We start from the raw sequence: 24,929 nt of genomic DNA on the forward strand, positions 1-24,929 counted from the left end.
GATATCCTGATATTAGCAAACAATAGAACTCATTATCTTATATTGATATTTTAATCATTGTAGCATATTAGATAAAACGGAAGCTTGTTTTAATTAGAAAGCTGAAAAATTTGAAAACACCTGGATGGTCCAAACCAAGCTTGGAGTAATGGTGAAAACATTTGGTCAAACACAAACCAAATTATGAGATATTACAGAGATATTACAAGATTTTACTTGATGTATGTTTCTGTGCCATTAATTTTAACAGGCCGTTTTAAACAAATCCAACTGAATGGAAAAAAAAAAGAGTTTAATATAGACAGCGTATAGCATTAAGTTCAATGGAACCACACTAATTCCTTTTTGTTGTTTTCTTTTTCAAATTTACTTTTTACTTCTACATTCACATATATTTCCACATAGGAATATAGATGTGCTTGACTTAGCATCAGGCCGCACACTGGAGTCAAATGAATGTATCTCCTCCTCTCCTAACACTTCAGTAAGGTCCATGATTTTTAAATCCTGCATTGCCACTAGATCACAAATGACACCAAATTTAGTAGATCAAATCAAATCTGTATACTCAGATGCCAGTTCTATAGAGAAACAGTAAAGGATCTCACAATCTTAAATCAGGGAGGGAAAAAAAGAAAGCTACCACCTGTACCTGGATAACTACCAGCAGTGATTATAAAAACTAACTACATTAAATACACTTAAGCATTGCTGTACATTTCACTACCTATTTGATTAATGACAAAAGTAGTGACAGACAGTTGCAATATGGAATCTAATGTTTATACCCAAACAGTACATCAGTCATTTAGCCCGAATTTACCTTACTCCCACACAAACCTGGTTCAGGCTCAATGTTTGTTTCTATACAAAAAAAAAAAAAAAAACAAAAAACAAAAAAAAAACACAAAAAAAAACCCTCAACATTCAGTTTGAGAAGTCCTGCTTTTTTTCACATGAACAAAACTTGTACGTGTGAAAAAAAAAAAATTCAAAGCCTTTCAAACCACACTTTTGAATTTGCTTTCAACATTTATCTGAAGCATTATCACACCTCTCTCAAAAGTTCTATGCCCTACTCAGAAATCTTAACTATGACTACTGCATCATGTGGGAAATTTGGTTTCTGCTCTTTCAACTGCTTTGCTTTTGTTAATTCTCCAAACATAAAGGTGCTACCTTCATGTTGATACACCATTTACTTCATTAACAGTCATTGGCATCTCACAGGTTTTCCTATTTTTTTCTTTTTACTTTTAATGTTTATTTTTCAGGGAGAGAGACAGACAGCGAGCAGGGGAGAGGCGGAGAGAGAGAGAGGGAGACACAGAATAAAAAGCAAGCTCCAGGCTCAGAGCTGTCAGCACAGAGCCCGGTGCAGGGCTTGAACCCATGAACCACGACATCGTGACCTGAGCCGAAGTCGGAGGCTCAACCGACTGAGCCACCCAGGCGCCCCAGGTTTTCCTATTTTATACCATGTAAGACTTAAATGGAAAATGAAGAATACAGTTGTTGAACTATTCTTTCAACAGGCAAGAGTGTCAGTTAAAAATCCCATCCTTTCGCATCAGAGGGCTCTGATCTGAGTCCACTGTACTGCAGAAGAAATGGGGGAGAAAAAAGGCTTTAATTTGAAAAGTGGTTGCTGTAGAACTGCAGACAGATACATAGGAGAGAGAGCCATAATCCAAAGCAGCCCACCTGAATTTGAGAAACTTTTTTTTTACTATTTTAATTAAGAAAATTATACTTTAAAAGGTATGGCGGAAACCACAATTAAGAAAGAAAAAAAAATGGTTGAAATAAGCAAATTCAAAGTTTGAATGTTCCTCAGCTAAAATCAAACTGAAAGAAATCACAAGCTCTCATGGCTTGAGTTTTATTTGTTTGTTTGTTTGACTTTTGCTAGACTGTTTAATTCGTGAATATTTTTCAAAGGAGCCGAGGAGGCCAAAATAAAATTACACTAATGTACAATTCAGTACAAAGGAAATACTCAGAATGCACAAATGCCTGCACACAAAGGCAAGATATTACTTCCTTTCACATATATGTCAGATATACTTTAGCAAATCAAAAGAAATGAAGATAACAAGTGGAGAGGAAAATATGGAGATAGCTGATAATTAGATGTGGATTAAGGCAGTAAGGAAAGTGGGGAGAAAGATTACTGCAACTGGAAAACGGAAATGGTCCTTTCCCCCCAATGGTTTCATTTAAATCCAACTTCTAGAGTGTGGGAGTGTTTAGGGTTTTTTTGTGGGGTTTTTTTGCCTTTTTTTTATAGCCCTTCTCCAACATGTGTGGCATCTAGCATCTGGGTTTGGGTGGCTTATTATTATCTTTCTAAACATATAGTTTGATATTCCTTTAATTAAATGGTGACCATCACCCAAAACAACTTTTCTGGAGAAGGACCTTGCAAACCCACAAAACCCAGGAATGGGTTTGTTGAACCTGCAGGCAGTTTTGTTTAAGTGAGCATTAAAGACTTGGCAAGCCCTCTGTGTTCTCATTTTCTTATTCTCTATTATCTATCCACTTAATAATTTCTGAAACCTTAATCAGACTCTAACCAAAAAAATCCACACAGTGCTTGGGATAGAATGATAATACCATCTGTTTTCATTCTTATGTGGGTTCTTTCCAGCCGTACAATCCAGCATGCTGGCTGCTTACTTTATAATGATCCTAACATTATAGGTGATTTAAAGTAAAGTCTCCTGTGTCATTTGCCTCTTGCAAATGCACACAATCTTTTCAATTCGCAAAAGTCTGGCATATTTTCCTATAAATGTTGGTTGCATTTGAATTCTGTAGATAAATAGGATCAATCCCAACACTTTTACAAAAAGAAAAAAATCCAGAGCTATTTCTTGCTTTTTTGGGTAATGGCTGGTAAGACGGAAAGTTCTTCTAAAAGAATTTATTTGCCATTTGACTTCTAATTCTCTTAAAGTCTAGATGGCAATTTTAAAAATAAAATAGCTAAGCCATCCCTAAACATAGAACTAACTTACTGAGCACCTTTATACAATGACTTTTCAAATGTGCAGCCTTTACCATATTCATTAAGAATTAGATTTCAGCATCATTATTAAAGGATAATAAATAGAGATGCTGGTATCGTTTCCTTCTAGTCGTGGGAACAAGTAAGAATTCAGAGCAAAGGTCAAGTGCTTTTAAACTCTTTGGTACAGGAAAAATCAGCCAACGGTATGGAAAAATACACTCCAAATAATTCATTTTTGCAGATTTTAACAATCAATATGGAGCACCATATGATAGATATGGCTCCAACAATCTGTATCAATCATGAAGATTGGCAGTGGCAAACCACACAGACCAATTTTTGTCATGCTACCACAGTCGATTTTACAGACTCTGTGTAACCAAGACTTTCTCTGGTGCTTTCCCTGACACACCACACAGCCCCTTCCAAGATCTGCTTCCAACACATTCAAGGGCTTTTCTGAACCAAACCTCACTGAAAACCTTTGGAGACTGGCACACAATTCTTACGATACTCCATGTTTTCCTTCCAAAGCCTGCATCTTTAATACATTATATTGGGTTTTTCCCATCACACATTTAATGTGTGAAATTTCTAAACTCTTCCCCTTCACTTATCTAAATTGAACTTTGGCAGCCAACAGTTAACTGTTGGAGACTTGCTTCAAAACGATCAAACCCTTTTCTAGATCTGATCGCAAGAAGTCTCAGTGCCAAGATAGAAATTTCAGTCTTCATCATACACAAAATCAATATGTATGCTTTGCTCTGGAAAGAAAGCCACCTTGAAAATAATTAATAAAACATCAAAGCTACATACTACTTCAAAAATCCACATGAGACTGAAACATTCGAGACAATTAAAAGAAATTATTAATTTATATAAGGTGGTACTTTTCTTTGTGTGTGTGTATGTATGTATGTGTATGTATATATATATATATATATATATATATATATATATATATATATATATATATATATATATCTCCACACTGAAATCTCAGTTTTGGCTTCAAAATGGCAATTTAAAATCTTAACAACATACCCACAGCAATTATGAATGTTACATTAAATACATAAGCTTTGAAAAACTATAAGAATAATTTGAAAATACTTAAATAATATCAAAAGCTACGGAGAAATGCAAACTACATTTTACTGAAACACAATGCATAGGCATATTATTAGAATTTGGAAAAAAGGCATAAATTTTATATTACAGTATGTACGTAAGTGAAAGGAGACCTCCATAAAACACATGCCAACAAAACAAATCTCATGTATCAGCTGCATTTTAGTGTCCTACAGAGTTAACTTTAGTTAACTTTATTTATTCTTATATGCGCCTTGCTTAGTGGTAGATATTTTAAAAACAGGTTTAAAAAAAAAGGTGACTCAGAAGCACACTAGATATGGAAGACACAGGGAGGGGTGGTGGTGGTGGGAGAGCGAGAAAGAGAGAGGGAGACAGAGAGGGAGAGAGAATGAATCACATATTAGGGAGGTGCCTGAGAAAAGGAAAGCTTGATAGAAGAGATGATATTTCTCTTGGCTTTTGAAGATGAGCCAGTTGTTCAAGGCTGTGAACGGAAGGGTGCACGTCCTGGACCAGGGTGAATAACTGCATAAAGAGGAAGATGGAAAGCTCTGTTTGGGTAAGATAGATAAGGGTCTTGTTTACCTGGCTTAGGTGTTTAGACTCTATCAGCTAGGCAACTGGAAGTCATTAGAGGTTTTCAATCAGGAAGATGACATAACCAGATCTGCATTTTGGAAAGATAACTGGCATCATCAATGAGATAAATGGATCTGTAACAAGAGAGATGAGGCAAGGAGTCTACTCAGGAGAAATCTGTGATACACTGTGACAGATGGTGAGAACCTGCAGTAAGGTGGAAGCATTGATGCTTCAGAGCAATTTTCTCTGTGCTCTCTGGAAGGCCCGAACCCTAAATCCAAGCCAATGTATTGATTTCAAGGACCCACAAGGCGCTTTACAACTTTATTTAGCACTTCAAGAATATACATCTTTGCAGAGCACCTTTTTAGACATTTCTTAACCAAACCTCTTAAGCTCCTTAGAAATGAAAGGATAATACATTTTCTTCAGTATTAGAGAAAACATTCAAATAGAAATTCTGTTACTATGACCTAGGGCTTCTGCATCAATGTCTTGAGAGCATCTACTGATTTACTTCTCTATTTGTCATTAATCTTGCACATCTGATGATACAGCAAAAGCTACAATGGTGTCTAATTTCAAATTGTATCTCCCTTCCTTATTAGTTTTGTTCTGTTCAATTTCATGAGCCAGCCAAAATGATGAAAAGACATGGCATTTGTTTGAAATTAGAGGAAAAAAAAGTAGGGTGGGTAGGAATGCACTAACCATGGAATCAGAGAACAAGGCTTTAGAATTGTTCTAGTCAATATTTTCATTTTAGAGATGAAGAAATCTTGACCCAGTGAGATAAGTGATTTGCCCAACATAAAATTAACTGCTAACAAGCCCACAAGAAACCATGTGATTGTTAACCCATTTTTTCTAAAGCTGTTTATTTTATAAATTATAACAATGTTGTTAACAAAATTTTGGGAAAGAAGTTATTATTCAAGGATCCACAGAAAAGATAAATATATTTTTACCCTTCTTAAATTAGGAAGAAGCTTGTTTTATTTGTATTTTTATTAAATGAGAGCGATAATCATTTAGTATTTAGCTACACAGTTGCATTAATATCCTAATCCTCTAATGGCACTAAAACATATATAATGAATTTGAAACCATTGATTAAAATGATTATTTCTTCAGGTCCAATATATGAATTCTTAAAGAGATCAGTCAAAGATATCCTTTGGGGTACCTTAATGATGATTTAAATCCAACAGCATGATTGAGTTGGTCAATTTCTCTTTCTTGAGCTGATTTTTAAACTTTTTTTTCTCCCTAGCTACAGCCTATTGATGGTTTGTATTTTGATAGTAATTAACAACTGTAAATGCATTAGTATTTAAGTCCACCTATGAGTTTTAGAACAGTGTAATTATTCCAGGACAGCACTGAACGGGGCTGCTAGGCAGAATTTGTGCATTGCATACATTTCCATTTCTTCATTTATTCAGAATACAAGTAATGTAAGGCTCACTGCGCAAACCTCACAACAATGACACATTGTTCAAATTCAGGAATAAGGGTGTTCTACTTTTACTTCCTATTATTCTAAAAAAAGTAGCAAAATTTTGATAAAGTTACTTGGGGACAAAGTCATGTATGTAAAAATAAAAATGCTCTTCTGAAAGAACAAAATATCTAAACAAAACTTGAAGAAGTAGAAAAAATGCCTTTGCATATTTGTCAGAAGTAGTATTAATAACTGCATGATTCCAAAACACGTAGATATTTTGGAAAAAATATTCAGTAAAGATTAACCATCTCTATGATTCTAACACTAAGAATATAGAGGAGGCTCAATAAATTAATGTTGAATGTCTAATCCAAATTTGATATTAACTAACAAGTACAGCCACATAATCTCTTACCACATTTCTTAAATTCTTCCTCATTACTAGAAAGTAACATCCCCTACTTTAAAAGATCAAAATAAAAGCTGGTTTAATTGACTCTAGTTTTTGTATGCATTTGTGAAGGTGCATATCATTTTTACATAAATTGGAAAGAAACTGTTATTGCTAATACTAGTCTCTATTGTCTGTCTGCACACTTCACCTAGGACTATGGATTGTGTGTTGAAACTTCCAGTGTTTGAAGATCTGCTTCTTTGCCCTTTGAACCGTAAGTCACTTTTGTCCCCAAATATTGTTTGCTGCATTCTGATTGATCTGTGTGCTTTTGCATCTTCCCCAGGATTCCACAACTATGCCACATTGCTTAAACCGTGCAGAGTGAGCACAAATATTTGATAAGCAAAGGTGATTTTTCTAAGTCTTTGTACAGGAAGAAATGGCATTGTTGCCAGTGTATGATTTTCATATGTCTCATTGTGATGGTTAAATTAAAACAAAACAAAACAAAAGAAAACAAGCTTGGCAATGAAATCAGAAAAAAAAAAAATTAAGGACAATTCTCTGTACTGGTACATATATAAATTAGGATTACCTTAGCTGGGTCTCTGTAATCATTAGCAGTAATGTGCTTATTAACTTGTTAGTTTAATACATATGGCATCAAAGTAAAACCTAATGATGGAATCAAGCAAAATCACAAAATGATCGTTTTCTCTCTTTACCCTAAGCTGAGCAAGGAACCTTTCCAAGCAGTGTGAACTCACTGGCTTCCCCATAACGCTACAGAGCTCACGCTGCCATATAACTGGGAATCGGAGAGGTGAGGTCATTTCATCACTCCTTGGAAAAAAATGCAAAACGTCTGCTAAAATCTGACTTCATTTGATTTACTCTCCAAGACTGTTTTTTATTAAATATGTTTGACTGCTATCTCTAATTAAATGTAGAATTAATTTTGGCAAACTAACCACAGATGCAGTTTATGTTCAATTTTATCAGACAGATTTATTTATAAGCTGTCAACTTCTTGAAAGACTTCATTTTGGAGCAGTTTTAAATTGCTAACAGTAGCTGTAAATGGAGCTACTGTTCTCTGGAACACTAAAGGAAAAGTATGCTATAAATGTCCATTCCATCTGTGAGGAATCATAAAACAATCACATTCCTTTATTTTTTTTTCCTCCGTAGGACCTTTATTAAATTAGTTCAACTCAATTAAAAATAACTTCAAAAACATTTCAGAGCCCTTTGTTTCATGGAATACTTGGAACTCTCTGCACGGAACGTCACCCTTTTAACTAATCCCTTTTAGTAAATGGAGGAGAATAGTGGTATTGTGACTTCAGACAGTGCTTTCAAGGGTCTCTACTGTACCGAATTGAGGTCACTGCAAGACAATGCTCAACACCCAATAGCCATTCAAACATTCTTCACAACTCTATCAAACGTGTCTTTCTTTCTCTCACCCGCTTTCTCTCATGGCAAACTCAGAGGACAATGGAAAAGCCTCTAGCACCATTTATGGTCACCATATTTGCACATGACAAAGTCTATTCTTCCTGGTTTGCCAACTCCCTGTAAAAAGAATGAACCCTAGGATAGATTTTCCCACCATTACTGTTATTCAAACTTATTTTGTATTTAATTATTTTTGTTGTTGTTGTTAGAGGGCTGCTCCATGGCATTTGAGAAGCTGACTTGCTATTTTCGTGCATGTGTAACAAAGCAGAGACTAAATGCAGAATTAAATATGTCACATTATAGCCAGCATATGCATGATGGAGCGCACAATTTAGTACAAAACGGAGACAAATGAGGAAATTGGAATTATTATACCTTGTCTTCTTGTCTAACATTAACAGTATTATAAAACTTACTGTTTACCCATGAACCACCATGCTTGTGCCCCACAAGCACTATTTAGTTTTGCTTGGGAGTTTTTATGGCTGCAGCCACAAACAAACAAAATCAATTGCTGTAAATTTTTCTCACCAGGGCTGCTCCTTTTTGAACGAAGAAAAAAAGAAAAAAAAAAGATGTATCCAGAGCATCGTCCTCCAAACAAACAAGAGGAGCACATATTTGCAAGCTATATAGTAAAGTTGTTGCAATGAAGATTTTGATTTTAATTAAGAATGGGATTTGTAGGACAATTAGTGAGATGTAATATTCTTTGCAAGAAACAGTACCCTTATTGGAAATACCACCTAAAATGGAGCGGGGGCATTTGGAGCTGCACAGAGACTTATATCTATGGGTTTCTACAGTTAATGAGAAAGAAAAATACAAGGAAAATGTAGGTACCTCACCTGAAATGCAGGAACACAAATACCGTTTGCCTGGTTTTTTTTCCCCTCCTTAATTTTTCTTTTTAATTTAAACCATAGAAATCTGTGCTGTTGAGATTTCAACCAGGTAATCATCTTATCATTAATACGTTTATGTTATTTCTTCACATTGACTTTAAACCACTGATCATTAGGAGTATACCTCATCTTTTTTGATGATTTTACAAGGACATAATAATATACTTAAGAGTAATAAAGGCAACGAACTCTCCAGTTATTTTCGGTATGCTCAGCTGTCCTGACATTAAAAAGAGGGCTTTTTCTTACAGTATAGAAAATAATTTGTGTAATCGCTTAAATGTTGGAATGACCATTTCCTTTACAGTACATAAATTTTCATGTGTTATAAAAACTAACAATGTACTTATTAATCAAATGCCTGATAATTTCCCATGTCTATTCAATTAATTTCATAACAAAATTTTCATTTTTCCTTTATAAGCAGTAAGATTAAACATTACCAAGTGAGTTAAGGGATCTCCTTTCTCTAGCAGATGGAAAAGATACTAACAGTGAGTATGTCACCAGATATTATGCTGTCAATAATAAAGGCCAAATACACATAATCACATATATGTCATTTTAAACAGTGTAGTAAGCCCAAAACTCTTCACTATTTATTCTATAGTATTAAGCATATTCTATCTGCCAGGCATTACACCAAACAATGGTAGAGTACAATATACAACGAGGATATCTTAATGCAGTTTATCATATGCTGGAATGACATACATCTAAACCAGTATAATCAGTCACACTGTGTGAAGGGCAGTAGATACACAAATAGGTATAAGATTTCTTTCATTGTACAAATTGAAAGTGCAAATTCCCCACTATGGCAGGCAGGCTGGATAGAATCTATGGTAGCTTTTGAATTCCCACCTGAAAAGCATCATGGGAAGTATATTAGGGTTGAGAATGAGATGTATAGAATTTAACTTGGGGAAGGGGTAAAAAAGAACACTAAAGGGAACAGAAACATGTGGATTATAATAAGGAATATTTAGTGGCCCATTATTTGATGATGCTATTCATATGGGATTAGGGCAAGGCAGGTCTGGAAGTTCAGACTGAGGCCATAGTGTAGCTGGTGGCCCTTAAGTGCTATCCTCAACTGCAACCAATTGGTGTAGGAAGAGATGGGGAGCCGGAAAAGGACTTCCAAGGCTACTTGAGGATTTCAAATGAGAAGGGATGAGAGAGTGGGTTTTTTTCTGTGCCAAAGGAAAGGAGAAGATGCATGAAACAGAAAAAAAAAATATGTGCTTTGGAAACCAGATATGGTGGCTGAGAAGAGGAAAGGAGCCAATGTGATCACAAAGGTCTTACACCAGGCTGGCTGGATCTATAAATGGTTCAACCATGTGAAATTGCCAACTCAACACATCCTTCAAATAATATTTGAAGAAAGGCAGTAGAGAGGGAAGAAAGCTCCAAGGAGAAAAATGTGGTCTGTGTCTAGATTCAAGAAACAAAAGGATGAAGTAGAGTCAGTAAAATGGTTACATGAAAGTCTCCTGCAGAGCTAGAATTCACACTTAATTTCCTTAGTGTAACTGAAAACATGGGAGAGTTGTTTTTCCCTCCAGTGTTAGCTTCAAAATATAACAGATTTCATGTTTTGTATAACTTTCCAAAACCTAAAATTCCTGATTCATCATTTTGCTCCTTTACTGTCCTTTAATTAAAGCCCTATGTGTGGCATTTTTAAAATGAAATTTCAGTTTAAAAATATGTCTTCGTACACTTTACTTCAGAACACAGTAAAATATAAACATAACACTTCACCAATTCAAGCACGCAACCAACCTACCAGTTACGATAACTTTGTAGTTATTATCTTCAATTTCAAAAAATGGTTTTCCTCATGCAATTTTGAATCATATTTTACCTTCGATTTGATTCTATAACTTCAGTGGAAATTCAAAAGGTGTGTATTGTCCTTTAATAGCTGTCCCATTATAAGAAATGCTAAATCTTAACTATGGCTGTCTTGCTCCTGATTAATAAGCTTTGTAAAATATCAATAATGTTAAATGGAGCTTCAGTATAATCATCTGGATATTTTCCTTTATTCACTCTTTTTTTTTAATTTAAAAAAGTTTTTAAGGTTATTCATTTTTGAGAGAGAGAGAGTCAGAGTATGAGTCAGGGAGGGGCAGAGAGACAGAGAGAGAGAGAGAGAGAGAGAGAGAGAGAGAGAGAGAGAGAGAGACAGAATCTGAAATAGGCTCCAGGCTCTGAGCTGTCAGCACAGGGCCTGATACAGGGCTCAAACCCATGAACCATGAGATCATGACCTGAGCTGACTGAGCCACCCGGGCACCCCTCCTTTTTTCACTAACTACCTTGTGGAGAAAGTGTCAATATCACACTTTCATAAGGATTATGTGGAAGACAGGCTGACTTCAAAATTCCCAAAGACCACCTGAAAATGGAGGGTATGTGTTCTTACAGGGTGATAATAAAGACAGCTGACCCACAGAGCCACCACATTCCAACCCAGTACCTTTGTTCAAAATAAAAGGACCCATCCTTTGGACTGACCTTTCCCAGCAAACAAGAACTTAGCCAGAAAGAGGTGCAAGAGGTGAATGTCAGCTCTGTTCACCCCTATTCATCTCCTCAACTGGGCTCCTTTGGGCCATGGGAAAACTGCACAGTTGAGTCTGGGGCTCCAGCCTACCACATGCCAGCAATTCTGTTCTATGCATTCCATATACATTATCTCCATTAATTCTCAAAATAGCTCTGAGCTGCAATAATTGTGCCCATTTCTGAGGTTAGCTAACTTGCCTAAGATCACAGTTAGTGGCAGCATTCAAGTTGTTGGATTAGCATTCTGACCTCAAAGACCTCATTCTTATCCACAATGAATTATTGCCAGTATCATTATGTTAAACAAATATTTAATTTCATGCTTTTACATAACTATGCTTTGTTAATTATTTGGCTATTATATACACGTATATTAGTAGTCATGGGCTGATTAAGTCCCACATTTACAACATAACAGTTTCCTTAGGTGACAACTTCCTAATAAATGGAGGGAGGTGTATCTATAAAGATATTCCACCAAGGGTTTCAAATTTTGTCAGCTGAAAGAAGAAAAAACTTTTCCATTTTGGAAAAAAAAAAACTTGTCATTAACAGAAAAGAAAAACTACTATTAATTTTTGGCAAACAAATTACAAACTACTATTAATGGGATAAAGAAATTAACTCTAAAAGTATCTCTCCCTTTAATGCCCTCTTCAAAATAAAAGCTTATTCAGCACACTCAAATTAGTAAAAAAAAATCCCCCAAATTAAGATAAACAGTATAAGTTATCCACACAGACAAGCGAGCCTATGCTTAAAAACAAAACAAACAAAAAATCAAATTACACTAATAATATTTTACTTGGTAATAAAATAGTTCTTAAAGCATTTCTCAACTCAAACTAGTTTTGCCAAATCAAAAATTTTCTTTTGGGTAGTTAAGAAGGCCAGGAGTATACCAAATGATTTAAAAACCATTTTCCCTATTACCATCCATTTTCCCAAAGGCAGCATTGGCAAACAATTTGGCTGTTAAGGGAGAGAAAACACTGTACATTTTTTTTCATTGTCAAAATAAACCTTAGTTAAGAAACTGCTGGTTGCAAATAATTTAAAACCTCTCAAGTATTGGGTAAAATCAGTATATACTGCAGGCTACATAGCCTTAGAATGTTTTCCCCTTAAGACATGATTCAAGAAACAATGGAGAGTGCGTGCTAATTCCCCCAGTACCTGTATAAATGTCACAAGAATAGAAAATCCATTTGCTTGTTTTTAAAGTAATCTTAAACTCACAGATTTTGGATTATAGAATTTCACAAACAAGAAGTGGACGTTGAGGGGGGGAGGAGGGAGAGAGGGAGGGGAAAGGAGGAGGAAGAGTAAACTGCCATACCTTAGGAAAATTTAGTTTCAAAATATATTAATGGAGCTAGAGGGCAGGAGAAAACTTCAGAAATGATTTCCCAGGGACTGATGTTTCACCCATGAAATCAAACTTTAAAAATGATGTTATTATTTCATTTCTAGTAACTATAGTTCTCTCCATGGAGTCTGAGGGGCCTAAGAAGCCCAGGAGAGTCAAAACATTCAGGAAAACAATTCTGGTTTTGTTTTTTGTTTTTTTGTTTTTCCTTTTAAATTAGTCACTATATACAAATCCACTGAGGGTGGTGAGGATTTTCAAACTCAGTGAACACATGACTATAAAATACAAGAATATAATCAAATATTCAAGGTTTAGAATGTGATGTTCATTCAATGAATCATTATTTTTGTCCCAGCAATATTTCGAGAATACTTTCAAAGTGCCAAAGACAGGGTTCCAAGATCTTTAAACAAAAATGACATATAAATATCATGTTTTCACAAAATTTAGAATGACCTGTTTTCTTAATTATTTAAATATACATTTAATTAACTTAGTACCAACGGCTCCTACATATGTTTCTACATATTGGACACTGCCCAGGCAGCTACAGTACAACCACATGTTTAAAGAACTACCAAGTGCATTCTCTCTCTTTCTCTCTTTCTCCCTCCCTCCCCACAATGTACATAATGTATATCTATCAATATCTATATGTATATATAGGCACATATATTAGATTGTTTTTATTGCATAATCATTAGCAATAATAATTATTGTTCCATAAATTACCAGAATATTAATCATAATTATGAGTGAAATGCATTGATAAGACAAAAGGTTGTAACGACAAATTTTCAAAGACAGATGCTGTGGTTTAATTGTGATGCCCTCCTTATGCACATATTTAAACAGTAATATGAAGCAATAAATATTCCTTATCTTTATTACTCATCTTCTCTTGTGTCCATTTTTACTTTTATGTGGTTATTAAAGTATATGGAATAAAACCAATTGGGTGCTTTGCCTACAAGTGTCAGGCAGATCTACTTGGTTACTAGAGTGTAAAGGTCTACATGGGGAAGATAAATTTATCTTTGATAAAATGATTAAAATGGCAGATTATATGCTCTTTATTCCAGCTGAGAGAAAATGCCCTGAAAAGTGATTATGAATGTGATATATTAGGGAACAAGAAACTTCAATTTAAGGTGTAACCTCCAGTTATAAATTCTGAGATCATTTAATTTTCTACTGCAAATAATATGTTTGGAATATGAGGAAACAATCCATCCCACTTTTCTAGGAAACGATTCTTAATTTTTTTTCCTCTTTGGAAATCTTCCTTTTAATAGTACTTAAAAGTATATGGATCTAAATATTTACAGCCTCCATTTATTCAAGCAACAGGCAAAAATAAAAGCATCTTGTTTCTGCGCACCACCCCCCCCCCACAAATACAGCCAACAGGGTCTCAGTATAATGAAGAGAAAGACAGGCCTCTTTAGTCTTCACCATTCTTCCAACTAATATCCCAGAAATGGGCCAAAAAGCAGGCAGAGGGACTTACATTCCCCTCGGAATGCTGTGAGCAACGAGTGAGAATCTCTGAGCTTACATTTTAGAATTCTTAAAGGAAGTATAGACACCCATGACCATAAATCTCAGCTTCTTTGCCAAGTAAATCAAGGTTGTATCAACACAGGGCTACCGAATCAAAAATATATTGATCCTACATATTTTCAATATCAGTCTAATGGCGAAAGTAGATTTTAACAGAAAGGATTCATTTTGAAGACAGACTGAACTTCTCCCCACCCCCAATAATGATGACCTCTGGAGAAGCTGTTTTAGCAACTGTCCACTGTTGTCATTTATATAATGTGGTACGTTTTTTTTTTTTTTTCTCATTAATATAAGAGCAGCATAGTATCACAGTTTCTGCTAGCAAAAGCTGCCTTAGTGAGGCTTGCGTTGACACTGAACTACCAAACATCGCCATGCATACCTGCCGAATCCAGAAGAAACTATCAAACACTATTTGGTAGAGCAGGGGAAGCACGGAGAGGAGACACACATACGGATTTGATTACTTGAATGTAAGTGAATAATCTGGCAATCTAATATTAATTAAGATATTCTGAATGATTTACTAAACACTACAGGCTAATTTTAGTCTTCCTTCTAGCTATCTATCTTCTGATCACTACTATTTCAGATGATTTGCTGTTTCCACTTGAATATGGCTATAGATTCTTACATTGATAAAATATTTTTCCCCTAAATCAGTCATTCACAAACGTTTCCATCTCAACACATTTGAGAAACATTATACAATCCTATCGACAACAGCGTCCATTATGGCAGTAAATCTTAATTAGGGACATACATTTAAAAGAGAAGTAATTTTTAAAGCCTTGTTCACTCGGCCTTCTGAATTGCACCCCATAGAAGGGTTGTAGCCTATGGTTCACAATCATTTCCAATTTACTGAATAAAGTAACAAAATGTTTAATTATCAGTTTTTATGCCTGAGATACTTATAATAAAATTGCTGATGACTCCTTAAAGACTATTTAGATAACACCAGTAATATACTGGTTGCAAATGAAAAATACTGGTATTCATCCAAAAGTCAGTAACATATCTGTGTGAAAATATCTGTACATTTCAGAGGGTAAAAATATTAGTGAAGAGGGAAGATAAAAGAAACATAATTTCTAGCTGATCAATAATTCCTTATTTTAGCTCTTGCTTCTAACAAATTCCTCCATATCAAGGAGAGAGCAGATTTTCTGCCTCATCCTAAAAAAACAAAGAATGACTGCTATTCCCTTCCCCCCAGTTTCTATATACAGTCACTAAAACCATCTGCATTCCAGTCGTCATTACAAATGATCGCTTTGCCAGATCTAGTCCCATAAATTGATATATTGGAAAAACTGGCATGAATATTTTAATGCCCTGACATCCTAAAGAATGAGCTTTAGGTTTTATTTTTATATATGAATATTAGGAATGTATATATGATTATACACAAATGTCTTTATATATTCATGCATAGAAAAATCAATCAAATAGAAAACTTAATTTTTGTTAATCTTTTAATGTATATGCTACAGAGTTATATTGTCATCTTTGATAAATGTGGGAAATTGAGGCACAGAAGTACCCTCTAGGTGATAACCAAACAGCATATGACAAAGAGCAGAAAGACTGGTAAAATGCCCATGCCTTATGTGCTTTCCTCTCTGGTCTAAACACCAGATTGCCATAGAGATTCCTATAAGGAATTCTTTAAGATGAGACCTGAATAGTTAAAGTAAATGAAAGATGTATTCTGAATGTGGGGATTCTCAGCTACTATATTTCCTTCTTCATTTCTGTAAAGTTAGTTGGCTCTCTACAAGTGTTTGGGATAATAAAAGCATTTATATAAAGTAGTTCTAGTAGCTTTTTACAATTATTAAACTACATCTATTACACAAGAAATGGAAAGCATATAGGTGTATTTTTTCCTTCAATGAAAGGAATTGATACATAAGAGCAGGTATAACAATTTAAGGACAAAGAATCAGTATGCCCAAAATAGGCGTTTAATGACTAAATATTTTAGATGACTAAGAATCAGAATATGTGATTTTAAAATATCTTGAAATCCCCAGAAAATGGAGATTGCCTCATATTGTAATTTTTTTCTTATCCTTATTAATCTTCTTATACTTTTTGTTGATGTAGATCTTGCTTTTAAAGGAAACAGCAAATCCATCATTTGCACAAGTGTCTTTTCCAAATCCTTAACTTCACACTCAGTGAAAGTAATTATTTGCCTCACTTTGTAATGATAGTTGGCTAATGGAAGGGAAGCATAAACTCATTCACTTACATTTCTGTGTGACCATGAAGAGCGCTCCTGGAACGATAAAGTGTTCCTTCTTACTATTTGGTTAAAGACCACTGACTAAAACAGCCCGAGAGCTCAAGGAAACATACGGCTCCTGCAAGTGAGACAATAAAATTATATATTAGTAGGATTATCTGTAACAAAGGCACAAATATAAGAAAATAACTATGGTCAGTGAGTCCCCTCAGCGGAAAAAAAAAAATCAGACTATTGGACAAATATTTGGATAAATGGAAATACTTGGATTAAAATATATCCAACGTATCTGCAAGTTTCACTGTACATTTCATTATTTTGGTTAACAGCTTACTTGTACCAATACACTCTCAGTGTCAGATAGAGCAAGATATGTGCCTTAAGCACTTCGGGGTAATTGGCGGTGCGTTTTGGGCACCCAATCTGAAAGTAAATCATGAGACCGTAGGGACTGACATTTAGAGACAGACTAAATTGCGTAACACTGAAATATCTGAACTAGAGCTCTGTGCACTTGGGAGGATTTGGAGAAGGATGCCACTGAACACCTGACAGACAAGACTGCTTTTTGTTGTTTTTTGAGCCTACAAGTTGACAGAGAAGTGTCGACACCTTATGGAAAAACCTGAAAAACATTCCAGTGAGCAAGAGTTCTGCTGCTCTATTTTCTGTACTTTCTTTCTTTTAATTGTCATTCAGAACAACTTTTGAAGAACAAAGCCCAAGTGCGTTCTTAAGTTTGGCTCTTTGTTCACCAATTCAAAAAATAAACTTGCTTTGCGACGTTGCCTGACAAGAAATCACAATATTTCAGACACGCTCGACTTCTCAGAGGAATACACAGTAGGTATTGATGTTTTTTAAATATCACAGGTCTTGTATTTAAGCTAAAACACAATAAAGGGAATATAGAATACGAATGAAATAGAATTCTATATCATAACAAAATTATTAATGATATTTTGTTGTACATTGTATCAATGATGTCTTGCTGCATGAAACTAATGGCAAAATTTGAAATTTGAAAAGCATCTAAAATACAAATTAGATTTTCACACAAAAAAAGAGGAAGTATAAAGTGAATAGGGGATACTGTTCTATAATAAATTTTAACGAAACAGTCCAGTAATGGGATGACAGAGGCAAATGGCAAAAAGGATTTACCAGCATAAAAGAAATCCATTCTAAGATTGAAACTATAGTATTTTTCTTTAAAAGAATCCAGTCTCTCAAGATGTGATACACGGAAATCCTAGTTAGGTGGGGGCTATTAGAGTCATCTAGTCATTTATTTTTTTCTAACTATTCTTTCATTTCCACCTACCCCCTCCTTTTTCACCTACTGAAATTCTACTCATCTATTTAAATGCAAGCTCCCCCATGATGCCTTACCTGAAATCTGCAATCAGACTATTAACTCTTTCCAAGATATTGCTTGTTTAATCCAGCCTCTGTCTGGGTGCTTTGTGGGATGGCATTTACTGCTTGACAGAGCACTGCATTTTTGAACTACTTTATATCCTAGAAAATTCTTTCTCACTGAAAGCCAAACTGAACTCCCTATAATTTTAGCATGCATTCAATAAACATTTAGAGAGTGGCACCTATTTAGTATTAAAATGGGTATGAGGTACAAATGTGAATAATGTACAGTATCTGGCCCAATTTAAATCCTGGCTCTGAGAAAGTTTCTTTTCCTCTTGATTTTAACATTATATATGCTCATTATAGCTGTTGAAAACTTCATAAAACATAAAGAAGAAAATAGTGATGACCCATAGCTCAACTACCAAATGGATGGTAACTATTTAGGTTTGTTGTATCCCGTCCTTTTCTGCTCCCTCCACCCTGTGCCCCCACCTCTCTTCAGTTCTCCCCACAACCCCAGTATCTTTTATCACAGTTAGAAGCTAAGTTGGTTTCTGCTTAGCTGGTTACTGCTACATACTTTCAAACAGAGTCCACCCAGAATGTTGGTACCCTAGAAGAAGGGAAACCCATTTGACCTCAAGGGCATTGGTTTTCATCCCACCCCTATTCCTGAAGAAAGTCCTCAGGTTACAGGAAAGTGGGTGTGGCTGAATTTGTCTCATTCATCGTCTTCTTTCTCTGTTATTTTGGGGAAGAATACATCTCTAAAGAAAATTGTATTTACTTTCTAGTCCTGGGCCAAATGCTATTGATTTTTTTTTCCAATTATTTAATTGGATCTACTTTAATGACCCCACCAAGGAGAATTCTCTCTTTACAAACAGGGTCTCTACATTATTGGACCAGCAGAATATTATACTTCTTATCCAGTCCTGGGAAGCGATATCTGCCCTAACTTTTAGAGGCTGAACCACATGGCATCTCTTGAAGTAGTCTGCTTACCCAGTAAATCACACCCCACAAGAGATGGTCTGGCCCATAAAGTCTACAGACTCCTCTTCTGGCAGGAACTGGTTAGACCTAATGGTCCTTTGTACTAAAATTGGGGTTAAGCCATTTAACTAAAGGCTGCATGTTGAGCGGACCCTAAGCATCATTATCCAAGTAACTGATGTAAAAGTTTCATAGATCAAGACAAGATACTTGTGTAAAGACACCTATAATTGATTGTAAAAATGTACACAAATTCTTCCCACACCTGTATGAATACCCTTTTACAATGTAACTTTACAGCTGCTCCCATTAAGAGGTAAAGTCTATTTTCCCAACCCTAAATCTAACATTAGCAGTGGTCCAAGAAAGTACTTGTGTTTGGGGAGTGTTCACTCTTGCTGCTTTTTAGACCCCAAATATTTCCACACACAGCCTGAGCTAATACACTAGAGGAAGTAAGACCATATGGTGAGACGCCCCAACCATCCAAATTGGACTCATACAAGAATATGAGCTAAATAAAATGGTGGCTGTTTTAAGCCACTAAGTTTTGAGGTGGTTTGTTAATAATAAAAAATGGTAATGGGTACAATACCTTTCTTACCCAATCTGTTAATCAATACTTTGTGGTTAGGGCTATTCAACCAGTCAAAATGTCACCAAACTGTGTGTTCCATGATCAACACCCTCAAAGGAACTTTTCTCCATTTTGTCCAAAAAGAATTCATTATATCAAAAGAATATAATATTTTCACGTTTATCTGTATTGATACTTGTCATCCTAGTTCATTCGTTTTAACCATTAAATGAATAAACCTTATACTTTGTCGGAAAAATTTCAGTTGTTTATTTTCTTCCAATCAAATATTGCCAAATTGCACTCCAAAGTCACTGTACCAATTTCCACTACTACTAAAATTGTAGGAGAGCTCTCACTGCTCTTCACCCTTATCAACATTGATACTGCCATTCATTTGTGGCAATCTGATGAGTATGAATGGTATATTATTTTAATTTGAATTTCTATCACAAGTGGTGAAGTTGCAGATAATTTTATTGGGCACATAAGTAAGATGCCTGTTTATCCTTGTTGCCCATTTTACTATTAGGTTGTTTGTTTTTTTTTTTCTTCTGCTGAAGTTTTAAATGCTTATCATTTGGTGGCTATAGGTTTTACAATATCTCCTGTTAGTGGCTTAGTTTTGTTTTGTTTAGTTCTTTTCATGGTCTCTTTTGATGTATAGAAAATGCAACTTATTGAGGCCAAATTTACTAACCTTTTCCTTTACGAAATCCTACTTAAACTTGAGGTCATAAAAATACTCCAATTTTCAACTGTAGAATTTTTGAAGTTTTGCTTTCCACTTTCAGATTTTCAAGCCACCTGGAATTTATTCTGTCACCAAGATCTAATTTTACTTTTTTCCATATGGATAACCAATTGTCCTTGCACCATGTACTGAAGAGCCCATACTTTCCCTACCAATTTGTAATGCCACCGTGGTCAAAAATGATGCCTTCATACATGAATTTAACTGTTTCTCGACTCTCAATTCTTCCCTTCTCTGCTCTATATGATGGACTTAAAGCCAATCCATACTGTGTACACTTTTTGGCTGTATAATAAATAATTAAATTTTAGGGAAAGCCATTCTCAAATCTATGCTTTTTCAAAATTGTCTTGGCTACTTCCTCCTTTCTTTTGTTTCCTCAAGTAAATCATCTACAAGTAGAGCCTCCCTTTGGGAATGGTTGGCGATAGCCTGAACTTTACTAAAGACTGTGCATTACAAATCCTCTTTTCACCTCTCACCATCTCCAGTCCCAACAAACACATGTACATGCATGTACACACACACACACACACACACACACACACACACACACAGATTGTGCGATAGACAGAGGAGAGAGTGTTTCTTGATTATTCCAAAAAGCATAAGAAAGGGGAAAAAAAGACAATTATAAATTACAGGATTTTACAATTAAGTAAAATAGAATTTGAATAGTTTCTTTCTTTCTTAACTCTAGTAATATAATATTATCTTCCTCAAGTGGGTGATCTCCTCCTTTCTCATCCCATATAATGTTGGGGAACTTTCTTTACTGACTTGCTCTCTCCTTAGATTTTGTTTTTGTGTTTGTTTTTTGAAACTTGAACAGAGTCTAGATTTCAGTTTTCCTGACAGAGGATTCCTGGTACCTCTTCCTCTTCTTCTGCATTGGAATCCCTTTGATTGTACTATCAAAAATAACTTTTTAAATAGCAACTCATTCCTTTAGACTCATCCTCCTTCTTACAATCTGACATTGTATTCCAAGATTACCTTAGTCAACCTCTTAGCCAAACAGTTCATTTTTGCTGATTAAAATTAAATTCAAGGATCAGTTCTCATTGTTACTGTTTGTGTGTGTGTGTGTGTGTGTGTGTGTGTGTGTGTGTGTGTGCACCAACGCGAGTGCCTATCTGAGTGGTAAAATATACACGACATAAAATCACTGTTTTAACCATTTCATAGTGTACAGTTTAATAGCATTTAATATAGTTGACCTTTAAACAATAAAAGGGTTAGGGACTCCAACTCTCCTCACAGTAGAAAATTCACATACAACTTTTAACTCTCCAAAAACATTACTAATAGCCTACTGATGACCAGAAGCCTTACCGATAACAACAGTCAATTAACATGTTTGGTACATTATATGTATTATATACAGTACTCTTACAGTAAAGTAAGTTAGAAAAGAAAAAAAATGCTAAGATAACCATAAGGAAGAGAAAACACATTTACAGTACTGTACTATAAAACCGCAGTGAATAATTGGACTCAGGCAGTTCAAACCCATGCTCTTCAAGGATCAGCTGTATATTCACAATGTTATGCAACACAGCCTCTATCAGTTCCAAAAAATGTTCATCATTCCAAAAGGAAACCCTGCACCCATCAAACAGTCACTCTTCCCTTGCCCTCCCCCCTGGGCTCCTTCACCATTCTACCCTTTTATTTCTATGAATTTAACTACTCTAAGCACTTGATATACGTAGAATCATACAGTATTTGTTTTTTTGTTTTTTTTTTACAGCTGGCTTATTTCACATAGCATAATATCTTTAAGGTTCAGCCATGTTGTAGCAGGTGTCAAAAAAGCTAAATAATGATCCATTGTGTATACATAACACACTTTATTGTTCCATTCATCTAATTATGGACATTTGGGTTATTTCCACCCTTCAGCTATTATGTATAATGCTGCTAGATACATTTGTGTAAAAGTTTCTATGTGGACATATGTTTTCATTTCTGTTGGGTATATATCTAGGAGTAAAACTACGAGGTCATACAGTAACTTTATGTTTAACTTTTTGAGAAACTGCCAAACTATTTTCCACAGTGGCTTCACCATTTCACATTCCAACCAGCAATGCATGAGGGTTCCAATTTCTCCACATCCTTACCAACACTTCCCACCACGCTGCTGGATAAAAAAGTTATCTTTCATTGGGGTGTTGATTTTCATTTCTCTAATGACATGACATTGAGCATCTTTCCTTGTGCCTATTGGCCGTTTGTATACTTTCTTTGAAAAAATGTTTATTCAATCCTTTGCTACTTTTTAATTGAGTTGTTTGTGTTTTTGTTGTTATAAGTTACTTATATATCCTAGATACTAAACTCTTATCTTACACAATTCACAAATATTTTCTCCCATTCTGTCAGTTATGTCCTCATTCTCCTTTTTAAAAAAAAAATTAATGTTTATTTATTTTTGAGAGAGAGAGAGAGCACGAGCAGGGGAGGGGCCGAGAGAGAGGGAGACAGAGGATCTGAAGTGGGCTCAGAGCTATCAGCACAGAGCCAGATGTAGGGCTTGAACTCACAAGCCATGAGATCATGACCTGAGCTGAAGTCAGACACTTAACCCATTGAGCCACCCAGGTGCCCCTATTTCTTCTTTTGTTGCTTATACTTTTGGTGTCACATCTAAGAAACTACTGCCTAATTCATTTTCATAAATATTTGCCCCTGTATTTTCCTCTAGTACTCTTATAATTTTTAGTCCTTATTTTTAGGCATTTGATTCATTTGGAGTTAATTTTTACATATGGTATCAGTTAAGGATCAATTCTACAAAAAGGATTTTGCCATCTTTTGTATGTAAATATTGAGTTGTCCAGCATTAATATTAGTTTAAGAAGCTAAATTACCAATTAAACAAGTGAGCAATGAATTCAGTTCAATGTGAATAGTCTTCTCTCATTTTTTTTTAATTTCTATGTGTTTTTATTTATTTTTGAGAGACAGCAAGACAGAGTGTGAGCAGGGGAGGAACAGAGAGAGAGAGAGAGGGAGACACAGAATCCGAAGCAGGCTCCAGGCTCCAAGCTGTCAGCATGGAGCCCGACATGGAGCTCGAACTCACAAGCCGTGAGATCATGACCTGAGCCGAAGTCAGACGCCCAACCAACTGAACCACCAGGCACCCCTGGCCTTCTTTCCTTTCTATAATTGGTACCCAAATGTTTTATTTTCACGATATCTGTACTACTGTCTATCACACTCTCATTTGATGTACATCTTGGAATAAGCTGTGAACTTTCACTGTTGCATAGAAGTTCCATCCTATCTCACCTTTTTTCTTAAGTCCGCTCTGTAATCCACCTTCCATATTATTGCTATTTAAACTTTTGAGCATATTTGTATTTCACCTGGCTATTCTTGCTTTATTTTCAGAGAAGTTCTGAGCATTTACAGAGAACTGAGTTCTGAGAATCTAGAACATTCTATGTCACACCTATCAACTTCCAAAGTTTCCAGCTTTACCAATTTACTTCCTTATCTTCCTTACTTTAAATAAGTTTTAATCACTAGAATGGCGTGATAATGTCTGGAAATAGGTAGTGGTCAGCAACTTTTGTAAGGCATCATGAGCCCTTTATTATTAACAGAATTGGTTACAGGTAAAGCTTAACTGAAACGATGTTAGTGCTCACCTCCTTATTTCACCACTTAGATCTATTAATATCTACATTAGTACTTTTCACCATGAGTTCTCTATTATAAATTTCCTGCTCTTAGGGTTTCTAAAGCCAATCTTCTATTTTTAATCTTAGCATAATATTACAAAGGTAAGACTGCTTTGGAAATACTTAATTTAGGATACTACTTAACAAATCCATTCACACACACACACACACACACACACACACACACACACACACAAGCTTTCAACTGCTTGGGACATTGGTATAAATTTGACCCCTCTACTGAGTTCCTTCACCCGCTGATGTGCTAGCTGTACCTGTAAATTACAAGACTTATTAACAAGGGAAGTTCCCAGAAATGGTCATAGGGCTTAAATGGATTTGAATGCTATCACTGTCTTGATAAACTACATATTCTTTTTTGGATAGCAAAAGGAATCTAAAGGAGAGACTGGGTGGCTCAGAAAGTTAAGCGTCCAACTTCGACTCAGGTCATAATCTCATGGTTTGTGAGTTCCAGCTCCGCATTGGGCTCTGTGCTGACAGCTCAGAGCCTGGAGCCTGCTTCAGATTCTGTGTCTCCCTCTCTCACAGCCCCTCCCCTGCTCATATTTTCTCTCTCCCTCTCTCTGTCTGAAAAATAAACATTAAAAAATTTTTAAAAAGGAATCTAAGAATGTGAGAACAAAAGCAACATTGTCTTTAGTAAGACAACTTTCCTTTCCAAAAATGCTATGGCTTCTTCGTCTTGAACCCTCAGCTCTCACCTTCTCCGGACTCTCCCTGAAGAGGCCGGTCTGCCCAGCTCCTGGACACACATTAACGAAGTGTGTTATTCCTACCAGAAGGAAAGGTCTGGCTCTTGCCCATCCTTCCAATTTTATCTTCTAAAAAGTATGC

General features: G+C 35.5%; 1 protein-coding gene and 1 long non-coding RNA gene across 25 annotated transcripts in view; one reads left to right on the forward strand and one right to left on the reverse strand.

Annotated features, from left to right (window-relative positions):
* LOC105260738 overlaps positions 1-10,873 on the forward strand; it is a 42,648-nt gene extending 31,775 nt beyond the window's left edge. The window contains exons 1-4 of one of the 2 annotated variants that reach the window (XR_890534.3): positions 4,315-4,673; positions 6,750-6,811; positions 7,272-7,363; positions 8,539-10,873. This is a non-coding gene — a long non-coding RNA (uncharacterized LOC105260738). Of the gene's footprint in view, positions 1-4,314; positions 4,674-6,749; positions 6,812-7,271; positions 7,364-8,538 lie in introns of those variants that run through there. The other variant, XR_002159594.2, reaches the window with a different exon arrangement.
* The window catches only part of SOX5 (SRY-box transcription factor 5), a 1,017,940-nt gene that overhangs the window by 540,122 nt on the left and 452,889 nt on the right, over positions 1-24,929 (reverse strand). For all 23 annotated transcript variants that reach the window (XM_045062619.1, XM_045062611.1, XM_045062623.1 and 20 more), the window contains one exon: positions 16,688-16,799. In XM_045062619.1, the coding sequence (XP_044918554.1) occupies positions 16,688-16,689 (2 nt within the window). In that variant the 5' untranslated portion in view covers positions 16,690-16,799. The remainder of the gene's footprint in view (positions 1-16,687; positions 16,800-24,929) is intronic.

This window comes from Felis catus, chromosome B4, assembly GCF_018350175.1.
Source record: "Felis catus isolate Fca126 chromosome B4, F.catus_Fca126_mat1.0, whole genome shotgun sequence".
Lineage (NCBI taxonomy): Eukaryota > Metazoa > Chordata > Mammalia > Carnivora > Felidae > Felis > Felis catus.